The sequence below is a fragment of the Cavia porcellus genome, unplaced genomic scaffold, assembly GCF_034190915.1.
Source record: "Cavia porcellus strain 051 isolate PalLab524CR breed Dunkin Hartley unplaced genomic scaffold, mCavPor4.1 scaffold_6, whole genome shotgun sequence".
NCBI classification, from domain to species: Eukaryota; Metazoa; Chordata; class Mammalia; order Rodentia; family Caviidae; genus Cavia; species Cavia porcellus.
The window spans coordinates 25264113-25277778 of NW_026947489.1; the positions used below are offsets into that span (position 1 = coordinate 25264113).

General features: G+C 48.7%; 1 protein-coding gene across 3 annotated transcripts in view; it reads right to left on the reverse strand.

Annotated features, from left to right (window-relative positions):
* Window positions 1–13666, reverse strand: part of Il16 (interleukin 16) — a 98138-nt gene that overhangs the window by 11605 nt on the left and 72867 nt on the right. For all 3 annotated transcript variants that reach the window (XM_013158856.3, XM_063250116.1, XM_063250117.1), the window contains 4 exons: window positions 13026–13143; window positions 10137–10269; window positions 6312–6399; window positions 3656–4095 (listed from right to left, as the gene is read on the reverse strand). In XM_013158856.3, the coding sequence (XP_013014310.3) occupies window positions 3656–4095; window positions 6312–6399; window positions 10137–10269; window positions 13026–13143 (779 nt within the window). The remainder of the gene's footprint in view (window positions 1–3655; window positions 4096–6311; window positions 6400–10136; window positions 10270–13025; window positions 13144–13666) is intronic.

Sequence of the window (13666 nt, forward strand, 5' to 3'; positions counted from 1 at the left end):
CTGTGTCAAAACGGTAGCCTCCCGCTGCGAGAAGGCAAGGCACACTTTGATGAGGGCTGGAGAGCAGCTGTGAAGCCGCCTTCACTGGTAAAGTCATCAGCAGCTACGCAGAGAGGGTCCTTCCTTTCCCTGGATGGCCAGGGCACCTCTCGGGCACTTGACATGTCACCTGACTTCCAACAGCTTGCCATCTACAGGAGACAGACCCCAGGTGTCTGTGATGAGGACGAGGGGCTAGTGCTTCTTTATTTATAAGCATGTGGTAGCCAGTGACCCCCCAGGAGGGTACAGAGCCTCGTGGAGTCAGGTGGCAAAGGAAGTGTCCTTGAATTAAGGTTGCAACACTCAGGAACATACCTGTGGATTGCTTTCTCCATTGTCTCTCAGGATTAGAGCCTCAGCAAGCAGTCTGCAAAGCATGACACAACTGGAGTCCATGCTAGGCTCCCCTCTGCAGCCCCTGGGCCATCATCACTTCACTGCAGAATTGCTTTGCTCTCAGTATGGGATGCAGCCCCAAAGAGCCTAGGAGGAGCCGGAGCAGCTCCAAGTAAGCAGGTAGAACTGTGGCTGGTCACCCAGCATGAGTGTGGGGCCACAAACACCAGTTCTGTCCCAGAGTTTCACTTGGCTTCACCAGAGAAGTGCTTTCTGGCTGCTTCTTGCACAGTAAGAGTTTCTTAGAGAATCAGAGTGAAAGTGTTCCTTGGAACTGGCCACCCAAGCATGACACCATCCCAGAAAAGACAAGGAGACACCGTAAGGTGGGTGCCTGGAGGTCTGGCCAGCTGCAGAAGGAACAGTACCCGGCCGGGCTGGGGCTCTGTGTTCTGCTCCAAAGTCACAGAGTGTCAGGCATGTGGCTGGGCTGCAACCTTCCTTGCCCACAGGTGGGGAGAAGGACAGCCATGTGTATCCTTTGGGACTAAAAAGAGATGGCACACGTCCATCCAAGGCCTGAAATGTAATATCCACAGTGACACCAAAAGTCCTTGAGAAGGAAAGTTTTGTGGCAGTCAGAATCACATTCACAAGTCACTGCAGTGTGTCAGGTTTCTTACTATAGGACTGAGCTTTACGAGCACATTTTGGAAATGCTGGGGCTTCAGCCAAGCTGAAGGAATCTTTGGGCTCCTTGACCTCATCCTCTAAAAAGACAAGGCGTGGCTGTGGCATTTGATGCTTAAACTCTTAACCTGATGGTTAGCAAGACTCTCATCACACCAGAAATATAAGTTCACCCTGCAGGAAGCTTTGTAAGGTGGCACTGGTCTGTACCCACAGATTGCTGGCACTGGGGTAGGCAGGTGCCTCTGATGCCAGGGACGCTGCCATAAGTCTTAGAATAGACACAAGTGCGCTTTGACTTCTAATGGGCAAGTCTGATGCAGGCGCTTCATGGGAAGTTTTGAAAATTAGCACATGATGTAAGTTTGATTTTATACAAGTGTTTCCCCGGCGTTTCCTGGCATGAGGGAGGGAGAAAAGGAAGAAGGAAAGGGCTGGGACGTGGCAGAGCACCGAAGCGGTTTTAAAATACAAATGATAGTTGGCACCAGTTTTCTAAAAGGGAGAGAACTGTTGTCTAACAGGGAAAACATCCCCAAGGTCATTTTGGTTGTGGAGATGTTACAAGAGAGAGGAGGTGGCAGAGCTGGCCAGGGAAATGAGTGAGACCCATCAATCACAGGATCGCAGGGCAACCAAGGACTCGTGGGTAGAACTTCTCCATGGGATGGGGATGCCACCAAAAGGACTGGCCACCCCGGAAGTTGCTAGCGACTGTGTGTGTGCATAGCAATCAGACCACAGCATTTCTCAAACACAGCGTGTCTGTTTATTTTAGCCTGTGCCTGCTTCTTCGCTTTGCTCAGCAGAGCTGGTTTCTCTCATACCCATTTACCCTGAACTTTTCAAGTAAACGTTTGGCTCCGTTATTGGCTTGTGTCACCCAATTCTTTGAGGCAAGAAGAATCTAGAAGACATTTGATTGGCGAGCCAGTTTTAGTGAATTACCCTATAACTCTAGGGTGAGGCCCCCTAGAGTTATGGTGGATGGAAAGATTCAGGGGATATCCACAGTTACTCAGGAAGGCTCTCAGGAGGCTGGAGGGGAAGACCAGAGGAGCAAGGGAGGGAGGAAAGGGGGAAATCCGAAGGAAGAGGGAGAGGTGAGGACAGGAGGCTGCACAGTGGGTACAGAGAATGCCATCCAGTGAGAAATGCCTCAGCGGGACCAAGAAGACTTTAGGAAAGATATCCAGCACACCACCTCCCAATTCCTGTGCACTCAACCCTTTCCTTGAACCCCATGCAAATATTTACACTGTCTGAGTTTTGCAGGACAGACCACAGGAGCTGGGCATGCTGGTCACGTGGGACAGCGGAAGGGAAAGGAAGGGGCTCTGCTCTCAGGTCCTGGGGGATGGTGCTACAGGTGAAGGATGGAAGGAGGAGGGACAGGTGGGGAGGTGAGGGCAGCTGCTTGGGAGTGGCTCCCAGAGAGCAGCAGCTCTTCCTGGTCTTTTCTGCAGTGTCCACTTCCTCCTACCCACTAGCTTACTTGGAGACAGAACCTGTCCTGTTCTGGCCTCACCTGCCCAGGTGACCCACATCCACATCGGGGGACAACTCCTCTCTTCCCCGTAGGGTCTCTGAAGGGCAAGTAAAGCCTGGCTTCTAATGGGCAGGGACCATTTCAGAGCTGCCCTGTGAGCTCAGGTCTTGTCTCCACGGGAAATAAGGTGCTTGGTAATGGGAGGAGGGACAGGTTTCCCCTGATGTCTACTCAGGGCTCTCCAGCTGCATCCTGCCTGCACCCCAGCTTCCTGCCTCCCTTTGCACTGCCCCCTCCACACACGATGCCCTTCCCCAGCTGCCCCATCCCAATCACTTAGGGTTTCAACCCCCTTATGCATAATCAACCCTCAATGCAGCCTATCCAAGGGGACCTCCAGACGCCTCTGTCTACGCACATGGTGCAACAACTCTCAGGAGACCCACAGAAAGAGTACAGGCAGACTCTCAGTTCTCTGTGTTCCTGGGACCCACATCCTCAGACTTCTACATGGCTGACCTGGGTCAAGGTACCTGAAAGGACTTGGAACACAAAACCCGCAAGTCCCAGGAGCTGCTCGCCAGTCTGTCTGCCTTCCTGTGAGGGGTCTGATAGAAGTACTCAGAGCATTAGATGCTTCACATAGTGGTTGGAAAGAGACCTGGGAAAGGGACCCTACTTCTCCCAAACTGCCAACTAGGGAGAAGCAGGGGCCAATTTCTCACAACCACATAGGTCTCCTTAAGTGATTCTTTAGGTAACTGTTTTGCACATGACAGCAATGTGCAGAGACTGCCTATCCCCATCACAGGGGTCTTGCAGGACCTCTGCTATTTCCCATTCCTACAAGAGATAGGGACTAACAAAGGAAATTCAGATTCTTAATGGGGAGAACAGGAAGCCAGAAGCCACCATGAAAGGCCAAGGCTTCCATTCTGGCTCTGCCCAGCTCCGACCCTATCTGCCCACTGAATCTCCCCTTCAGCCCTAATCACCAGCCTCTCTGCTGTTAGGAAGAGACTGTGACCCAGCCCTTGCCCCACTGCCACTAATGCTCAGGAAAAAAAAGATGCCATGCAGTAGGCCAGGCCCTCTTACCTGGCCACAGGTGGGTGAGCCAGGAGGCCCAGAGGAGTTGGCCCTGTCTTCCAGATTCTTCTGGGGCTCACTGTCGCTTTTGAAGTATTTTCGAGGTGGAGGCTTAGGCTTGGAGGATGTGGGCTTTCTCACCAGGATCTCAAAAGACTTCTTCAGCCTCAGCGGTGAGTGGCTGTCCTGGCTGCCGGTTAGGGCTGGGCTCCCCTGGGGCAGCCCTGAAGCTGGGCCCGGGCTGTGTGTGCTGCCTTCAGGGTGGGAGGGCTGCTGCTCAGTGCTGCCACTGCAGGGACTGCCCCCTGGGGACCCTGACATGTAGCTGCTGTCACTGCTAGAGCGGACCATGGCCCTCTGCGCCCTGCGGAGCGTGGGGACTGAGGTCTTCTCCCACTCCTTCTCCACAGTGGGCCGACCATGCCAGCTGCTCTCCAGCCTCTTAACACCTGCAAGGAAAAGGGACCCTGGTCAAGGAGTTAGAGGGCGATGCTGGGCAGATTTAGCCCACCGTGCTCAGCCCAGGCCAGCCTGAGTCTGGACACAAAGAGCAGCATGGCTTTGGGTTGAGAAAATCATTCAAACCCACAAGTGATAAGTACACAGATCCCCAGCAAAGAAGGGTTTGGTGTCCTGGCGGTCGGGAGACTGATAGCAGATGGCTTCCAGTGGTTGGTGCCTCCGGGCAAGCCTCAGCTGCAAAGTGCTACCTGTGAGAGGGAGCCTCATCTTGGTGATGGCACAGGCTGTAAAGATCCAGCTGTTTCTGCCAGCACCGGGAGCTTCAACAGGCTGCCTCAGCTGCAGAGCTCAGGGGCTGGCTGAGCTCTGTACTGCTCCTGTCTGTCCAGTTTCACTTCCTCTCCTCCTCCCCACAGGGCTTTAGGAAGCCTCCTAAAGGACATCCTGATGCTAAACTTCATGGTTTCTAAGAGGGGAACGTAGCCCACAACGCTCCACTTCTGTACCAGTAAAATGGGGCTAAGAACTCCAGGTTTGGTGGGCTTGCCCAAGGTTCAGGATCACAGAAACCAAGCAGGTGGGATAAGAACAGGTGTTTGAGGACAGGTGTTTGAGGACAGGTGGAAAGGTACTTTGAGCCTCATCTCCAGAGATCACCACTCTTTCCAGCTGAAGGTGAAGTAAGCCCCAGCAGCTCTCACCCTCCCTTCCCCATTTCAGCTCTTCTTCCTGGTTCCTGCCCCATGATAGCTTCCTGCAGGCAGGCATCCACACATCCCAGAGAGGCCTTCTCTCCAACGCCTCTGCCTGAGTGTCCTTTTCCAGAAGCCACTAAGGTGTGGACCCCAGTTCCCTTTGTGAGGCCACCCAACTGTGACTACCTGGAGAGAACCAAGGGCAACTTAGCTCTTAATTCAAATCCACTTTGAAGAAAAAGTTTTCTTTTGCCTTTTCCTGGTTATAAAATAATACATCCTCATCTGAGAAAGCACAGTCACAGAAAAGAAGGCATGGAAGTCTACCCCCTCCAGGATCTGACTGTCCAGAGGTGATCACTGTTAACATTCTGGTGACTTTTGCTGCCAATTTTGCCGAGTATAGCTACATCTTGGGTGGACTGAAATAGTAGGACACAGATGAAATAAAATCAGGGCTCCTCCCTTTTCTCTGAATGTTTTCTCATCTCTTTACTCATCCTTATAAATGTCGGCACAAATGACTGCTCGTAGTTCTATTGTACAGCTGTCCCATGATTGCTTGGCTTATGCCCAGTGGGTCGATATAACAGCCAGCTGGCCAGGTCCCTGTCCTACATCTTCTGTAGAGTATCAGTGCGACTTTGGGTAAAGGTGCCTCTCAGCCCCCCCCCTTTCCCTATAAAATGGATTTGAAAATCAGATCTGAAGATTTATTGAAATAATGCTTGAATTGACAGTCTGGCATTATAAAAACTCAATATATGTTAGATATTATCAATTTCTCAAGCTTTTGTTTTTATAGTTAAAGTTCACAATCTCAAATGTGTGACAGACAATGTGTGTGAAAGAAAATTAGTAGAAGATAAAGGGAGTGATGGGGATCACTGGGAACCAGAAAGTAGCTGCCCCATTTAAAACAGTTCATATATAATTGCTTTAATCTTGTGCCTTCTGACCAAAGCAAAAATATGAACCAAATTCAGCTGGTAGACTCCTAACTTTCAATTCTTCTCTATGTATCTTGACAGTCTGCGGTGACCCACCTATTCCTGAGGAAGAGAAAGATTTAATGGCTAGAACCTGAGCTTTCTAAGAAGGCAAAGACATTTCAAGTCAAAGCTCATTGTTTCCCTTACATAGATGTCAGCTTTCCTGTCTCTGGGACAAGCTATCTGATCAACGTACATAAGGAAAAGACTTATTTTTAGCTCACGGTTTCAGAGGGTTCAGTCCATGGTGCGCTCCATAGAGACAGAAGCATCATAGGAAAAGGGTGAATTGAAGCAAAGCTGCTCACTTCACAGTATCCAGGAAGCAGAGCAGAGGGGAATAGTGACACAGCAAGAGACACATCCTCCTATGAGTGACCACCTCACCCAGTGGGGCCTCCCTTCCTAACAGCATGTTCAACTGTGAATTTCAGTGGATTAGTCCACTCAGGAGTACAGCACCCCATAATCTAGTCACCTCCCCAGGAGTCTTACCCAGTCACCCGCATACTTCACCTTCCAAACTCCACTGGTGTCTCTCCTTTCCAAACCTGATGTTCTCCACAGCCTGAGCCACGGCTTCCTTGAGTTGCTGTTCGGAGACCTACAAAATATCAACCAGTCTCTTAAACAGCAGTAGAAATCATATGTCAGGCTCTGTATGCCTGCGGGTTCTGGGCTTTTTCCTTCTACCCAACACCACACATAGCTGAAAGATTCCACTTCCAGAAATATACTGGTTGTTGATGATACCAGGGTCTTCTAGATATTCTCTAAAGTCTGTCAATGAAAGAGTGGCTCCCCTCAATGCTCCAGCCTTATGCCAACTATGCATTGCATCATAGTTTGCCCCTGAAAGCCAGGGCTCTGTTGTCTTGGCACTGTCATCATCCACAGTGTCATGACCATCACAGTGCCATCACACTGTCTTTGCTGTGCCCACAGAGCGTTAGTGATGCTGCAGAAGTAGCTAAGAGCATGAGTCTTAGAGTCACAGCGCATGGCTGGGACTCAAGCATTAGCTCTTTCACTGCCTAATGGTGTGCGTGCAGACCACTGAGTTAACCTTCAATGCCTCAACTTTGTTTTCCATAAAATATTCACAGCAACAGAGCCCTCTCTACATACAGAGACAAGATGTTTAACCATATAAATTGCTTGAAACACAAACTATAACAACAAACAAACAAAACAAGATAAATTGGATGAGATCAAAATTTTAAAACTTTGGGCAACAGGAAACATTTGAGAGAGCAGAAGTCAATGCAGACAATATGTGCAGATTATATATGCATAAAATCTTGGATACATTTTTTATAATCTCCTGCAATTCTACAAGAAAACCCTCTATTTAAAAATGGGTGAAGAATTTGAACAAACGTTTCTTTCAAGGAGCTCTACATGTGGCCAGCAAGCAGAGGAAAGGTGCTCAACTGGTCATTTGGGAGACACAAATCTCAGCCACACTTGCCCATTAGGGTTGGTATCATCAAAAAACAAAATAAAACTGGGCAGCCAAAACAGCTCAGTTAGGAGAGTGAAAAACAAAACAAGACACAAAGTTGCAAGTCTCAGCAAAGATGTGGAGAAATCACAACTCGTGGGCACCTTTGATAAGATTGTAAATGGAGCCACCTCTATGGAAACCAGTACTGAGGCACCTTTAAAAAGTTAAAATAGGATTATCATATCATCCAGTAATTCTAATTTGGGTAATATAGCCAAAAGGATTAAAATCAGTGATGTCTGTATACTATAGTCATTGCAGCATTACTGCAATTGTTGAAACCCAATGATTCAGCAACAGACGAATGGGTAAGCAAAATTCTGGGTCAATATTCAATGGCATACTATCAGCCTTAAAAAAGAAGAAAATTCTGAGCCAGACTACAAGGTGAAGGATATTAAGGATATTATGCTGAAATGGAACTGTCAGGAAAGGACAAATAATGTGTGACTCCACTTACGTGAGGCATGAAGTGAAAATCAGAAAAAAGAAAACAGAAGGGTGAGCCCCAAGGCTTGGGGAAGTGGAAATAGGGAGTTGGTTGGAGGCACAGAGTTACGGTTCTGCAGGAGAAACCTGGTGGTGATGGCTTAGCATGTATTTAGCGCCTTTAAGCTCTGCACTTATAATGTAAGTTTTGGGTTAGGTATATTTTACCACGACAAAAGAAATAAACAAATCACTTAAAACACTAGCTGCAACGCTGAGCAAGTAGTAAAACTTTTTTATTTTTTCAGTCCTGGAGCAGGAAGCAAGGACCTTCCATGGAGCTACCTCTCTGGTTCTTTTTCTTTTATTGTGAGGCAGGGTCTCACTAAGTCAGTGAATTGTTCAGGCTGGCCTAAGACTTTTGATCCTCCTGCTTCAGCCTCCCAGACAGCAAACCATCAAAAGATGATACTTGTCATTCACAATGGTCCTGCTAGGTCAAGACAAGAGCCCATTTCTTCAAAGGCTCAGAGAGGCCAGACGAATTGCCCAAGTTTCCCCTATGGAAGCAGAAGACTGGACATGAGGTGGCCCTTCTGGCCCTGAGCCAGGGCCTCGCCTCTGCCCTGTCACCTGTGCCTACTGAGTCTCCCATACCTGGCCTACCTCTGTCTCTGACCCACCTGTAGCTCCTGGCCCAGGGCTTTGTACCAGCTGCTCAGCCCTGCCTCTCTCCCTCCTAGGTCTTCACCTCTTCTGGGCTCTTCTTACATCTGCTGTCTGCCTTCCCTCCAGCTGTGCTTCTCCTGCTCCACCCATGTCCTGAGATCCTGAGGTCCTGATGGCAGCTTTCACCAGTCTTCAGGCAGCAGAACGCGCTGATGAGCTGTCTTCTTCTACTTCCCAGAGCTTTAGCCTATCACCTGCTTACTCTAGATTTAGCTCCTGTGTTTGGCCTCAGTGCACAGTGACTAAATTTGAATCCACTGTATTCTCACTGGAGAAGTTGAGCTTCATTATTCTACTGTCTATGCTATTTTCTTGGAGTCAGTTAGCTAAGAGCTCAGGCTTTGGAGCACTTAAATCCTAGCTCCTCCACTTCTTATCCAGCCACTAGGCTAGTTCTTTTTCCTTTGGGCCTCAGTTTCCTCATCTGTGAGTTGGAGAGGGAAAAGCTCACCAGTTTCAGAGAGTTATAGGACAGCTAACTGCAGACGTGTGTGCCACATGTTTGCCTAACATGCCTGGCACCACCGAGGAAGGGTTAAACACATGGCAGTAGTGATTATCACCAACTCCCTGAGGGGTCGCACCTGTGCCAAGGCTCCCATGTCCACATCTAGCTTCAACCTGCACCTCACAACCATCATCAGCCCTAAATTCAGCTGCTTACCAGGCATCTCCATCTAGACACCCCCAACACTTCAGCCCCTCCTTGTCCCACACCGATGGAAGAGTTGCCACCACTCCACCAATCTCTGAATGCTCCAATCATCCCAGGCTGCTCCCTGTCTCCTAACACACAGCTAACAGGGCAGCAGACACTTTTTTTCCAGGGCAGCCTCTTTTGTCTCTTCTCTAAATCTCCCCACATCTGCTGCTTGGTTCAGGCCCCACCATCTGCTTCCTTTCTCCTCCAGATCCACATCCCGCCCACTCTATCCTGCCCTCTCCAACACACTCAAAGGCTAAAGAACAAAGTCTGAACGCAATCCATCTGTAGCTGGAGGCCTTCTGCAGCTTCTCAGTACACAGGGTGAAAAACAGACTAGCAATTTGTGTAAAGCCCTTTACAGTGGAACCTCAGTGCCTTACCAGACAACTTCAGTCCTCAATCAACCCTCTCAGGAACCCCCAAGCAGCCCCACAGCACCAGCAGGCCCCTTCCTGACTCTAACTTTGACCTTTGTGTTCTTACCGCCTGCAGGGACCTCCCTCAAATTCTCTGCAAAAAAGCAGCCTTTGGTATGTTTTATAAATCCTTCTCTGTTATATTCCCTTAGTACTTACAGCTCCAGATCACAATTCTTCCTGTCAGTCTCTCTGTTGAAGCTGTGAGCTGCTGTAGCACTGATGCTATGAACCTTCTTGTCCCTGTGACCTGCGCTCCAACCCTCATACCTCCCCCTAGAGGGCAGCCGCTGGACACATGCAGAGTAAATGGCTCTCTTGGCCCTACTAGTTGGGGCCCTGAGTCTCTCTCTACCTTCCTGTCCTGGAGCTTGTAGCTCAGCTGCAAGAGCTTCCTAAGTTCATGCCAACAGCTTCTGGTGTCTAGGAGTCTGTTGCTAGACCTCTGCTGTGGACATTTGTTCCACAGAAAGTTGGAGCCCTAGCCAGCAGTGTTCCATTTCTAAACATTTCTTGCTCCAATGTGGGAACAAAAGGAGTGAGTCAGATGTTACCTGGGGGTCTGGATGTCGACTGACGATGATGGGGACTGGACCGGGACTGCAGTGACTCAGGATCCCGTGGACTTCATTGAGCGTCATGCAGTGCACAGGGGAATCATTGATTTCCACAATCTCATCGCCACACCTGCAAAAGCACCAATTGGAAGCCATGAGGAAGCTACTGATCAGGACATCTAGGAGGTCATCTACCTGTTTCCCTGGCTAAGCTATAGATGAGATCTAAAATCTACATTACCAACTAAATCTCTCTAGAGACCTGACTGAAACCCAAACAGGACCAACCAAGCAATTACTGCCTCGTTCTCGGGCATTTCATATGAAGAAGAACTGAAAGTCTTGTGTAACTTTCCTCCTCCTTTTCCCATATGAATTTGCAGAACCAATATGGAGAGCAAGATTTACCCACCAACCTTATCTAACTGATTAACCAGTTAGGTAAGCGGGCTGTGATGCCCTCTCATTAGTAGAATGGCAGAAGGATTGGACGGTCTGCACTTAGAAGAAGTAACCATGGTGAAGAGTAACCATGGTTCTTGCCAGAAGGAGCAAGGAGAGCAGATGATGGAATTCATTTTAGCTTTCAGGTGGCTCTGGTGTTACTGGCAGTGTCTATGGTTAGGAAACTGCTAACGGCCCAATCTCACGCTTCCGCCTCACTTTAGCCCCCCAAAGCACTAGTTTCAAACACCCATAGACCAAAACCTCCAAAACTAGAAGCCAAATTAAACCTTTTCTTTTATAAGATAACTATCTCAGATATCGGTTACCGTAACACAGCAGTCTAAACAGAGAAAGGAATGAGATAGAGAAGATAGGATTGGACTTGTATAGGGAGGATTTGTACAATCCAACCCCTTTCCCTGTGGGAAATTGGGAAACTGAGGCAGAAGATGAAATTATTTCTCTGATACAGTCCAGTTTAGAGACTGACAATTTCTGTGAAGAATAAATACTTCAGGTTTTATAAACCATTACACCCCTCTCACAGATTCTCAACTTTGCTGTTGTAGAATGACAGCTGCAGCCATAGATAGTTCATAAACACATGTGAGTACTATGTGTGCCCTTGTTCCAATAAAACTTTATTTAAAAAACAACAAGTTCCAGGCTGGAGTTTCTAGACCATTGACCCTGCTGGTTATCAGCAGCACAAGAAGGGCAATCAGGTCTCTTGATGCTAAGAAAGCTTGCATTCTTATTGACATAACTGAGCAGCACTGTCTTGTAGCTCCAGAGACCACCAAAAGTAGGAGGAGCTTCTTGAACAACTCTTACCCAACTGCAGACCTAGGAGGCATACCCTTGTTGAGGATCTTAGATATAAAGTGCCCAGCATTACCTGCCCCATGGTTATATGTAGAACATATCATATATGTGGCCCCAGGTGTGCCACAGACCCTGGCGATAGCGTGTGGACAAAGATGGCTGAGATGCACTGGAAGTAGGGGACGCTACACAGCTACCTAACAAAACAGCTGCCACCTACCCTGAGGAGAAAGCACCAAACCTGTTCCCAATTCAGAAGTTCTGCCAAGCTGCCTGTTAAGCAGGGCTTGCCGTTCTGTGTACCATCACAATTATGGAAAAACTCTCAAAAATGGGGTAAAATTCTCCCAATTTAGCAAAACCGAAGCCAAGTGAAAGATGTATTGTACTATATCCAAATGTTGGATCATTGTAATAAGTTAAACTGAGCTCAAATGTTTTGATCAAAATCAGATCACTTATTGAAAAGAAAAATTTAGATTTGTACTTCTCTTAGAAGTCATCTTCAAAGAAACACACCAGCATGACTAAACGTATTTTATGTAACTGAGAAGGTACAATATAGCTTTAAAATTTAGGATTTTAAGCCAGGCATGATGGAAAATGTCTGTGATTCTAGAATGCTGGAAGGTTGAGGCAGGAGGATCCAAGTTTAAGGCCAGCTTGAGCAACTTCTCAAGATCCTGCCTCAAAATAAAAAAAAAAAAAATTAAAAACTTAAAAGGAGCTGGAGATGTAGCTCAGTGCAAAGGCTCTGGCTTCAGTCCCAGTTCTACAAAATATCATATAATCTTAGAATTTTTCTTTTAGAGATGGTCTGCTTCTCCAGCTTCTTCATTCAGAGAGCATAAGTGTGGCCCCTCCATTTCAGATGAATAGATGTAGAAATAACGCCTCTATTAGAGAATAGAGAACAATTAGAGTAACAGCCCGATTGTCTGGAAGGAATCCACAGGTGCTGGTGCTAAGCTAACAGTGACCAGCAGGTGAAACAGCGCAGGACTCCTTGTCTGGCTCTCTCCCTTGGGATAAAAGTCTTGCACACCAGAGCACGGTAAATGGATATTTGCAGCAAAGACCTCCCTGTCTCCTTTGGAGGTGTTTTTTCCTTGCCACCCAAATGGTCTCCAGCCTATGCTCTTGGGTGGGGACAGGCAGTAAAGGATTGCAACCTCCAGCCACATTCATGCCACAAAAAAGCATTTATCCCACTGCTTGCTTAGAAAGCTGTTTCTCCATAGAGGGCTCATAGGCAGCCCCTGCTCCCGTCCCTGTAAATTTTGTTAGTTAAATCAGTGTTAAACCAGTTCACTTTGCCTTTGCTGCTGCAGACTGGGTTTGTGGAGGCCATGCTTTTCCTACTGCCTTGAGTACAGATTCCTGGGATCTGAATCAGCAGCTCTGGGCTAGGGCATCTGACATGGGGCTGGGGCATCTAATATGTCATTTTGTGGGGCCAGAAGACACTGGAGGTTGAACCCAGGGTGTAGGAAGCCTTGATGCTAGTGTCAGACACTGAGAAGCCAGACTCTTGGCCACTGAGTTATTCTACAGGTCTCACCCCCACCCAGTCCCCTGCGGGTCCCAGTGAGAGCAGCAGAAGAGCGGACATACCGTAGCCGGCCATCCAGGTGCGCCACAGACCCTGGCGAGAGCGTGTGGACAAAGATCCCCGAGATGCACTGGAAGTAGGGGACACTGCACAGGCCAATGCCCAGGCCCACACCAGCCTCTGGAAGAACAGGACAGGGTGAAGTGAGCATCCCTGTTCCATCAGTCAGCAGCCCCTCCCTGACAGTGCCACCCCACCCGCATTTGCAAGTGTCCCGTCCCCTCTGTGTGCAGTGCTGAGGGTGAGAGGAGAGATCATCAGTCCAACAGAGGAAAGGCCAAGGCAAAAGGAGGGAAGAGGAGGGTACGGGGAGGGTAATGCACTGGGTGCCGTGCAGAGAACTGACAAGGAATTGTTGGAAGTGGCAGAGCTGCACTGCAGGCCCCAGAGGGTCAGCGTAGCTGACAGCTACACTGTAGGTGACAAGGAGCTGGGAAGTGGGGATTCCAGCAGCAGAAGCTGCAGGTGCCAAGGTGAGGGTGAGAAGCAGCTTGTGTGCTGCAGGCTTGCGAGGGGACAGGGCCCTCACAGGTCACAGACACGAACGACGTATGAGAGGCTCAAAGGCGAGATCTCTCAGTCTTTGGGATCAAGGATAGTCAGCAAGAGGTGGTGGCGAGCGGGCAGGGAGGGATCTGACTTC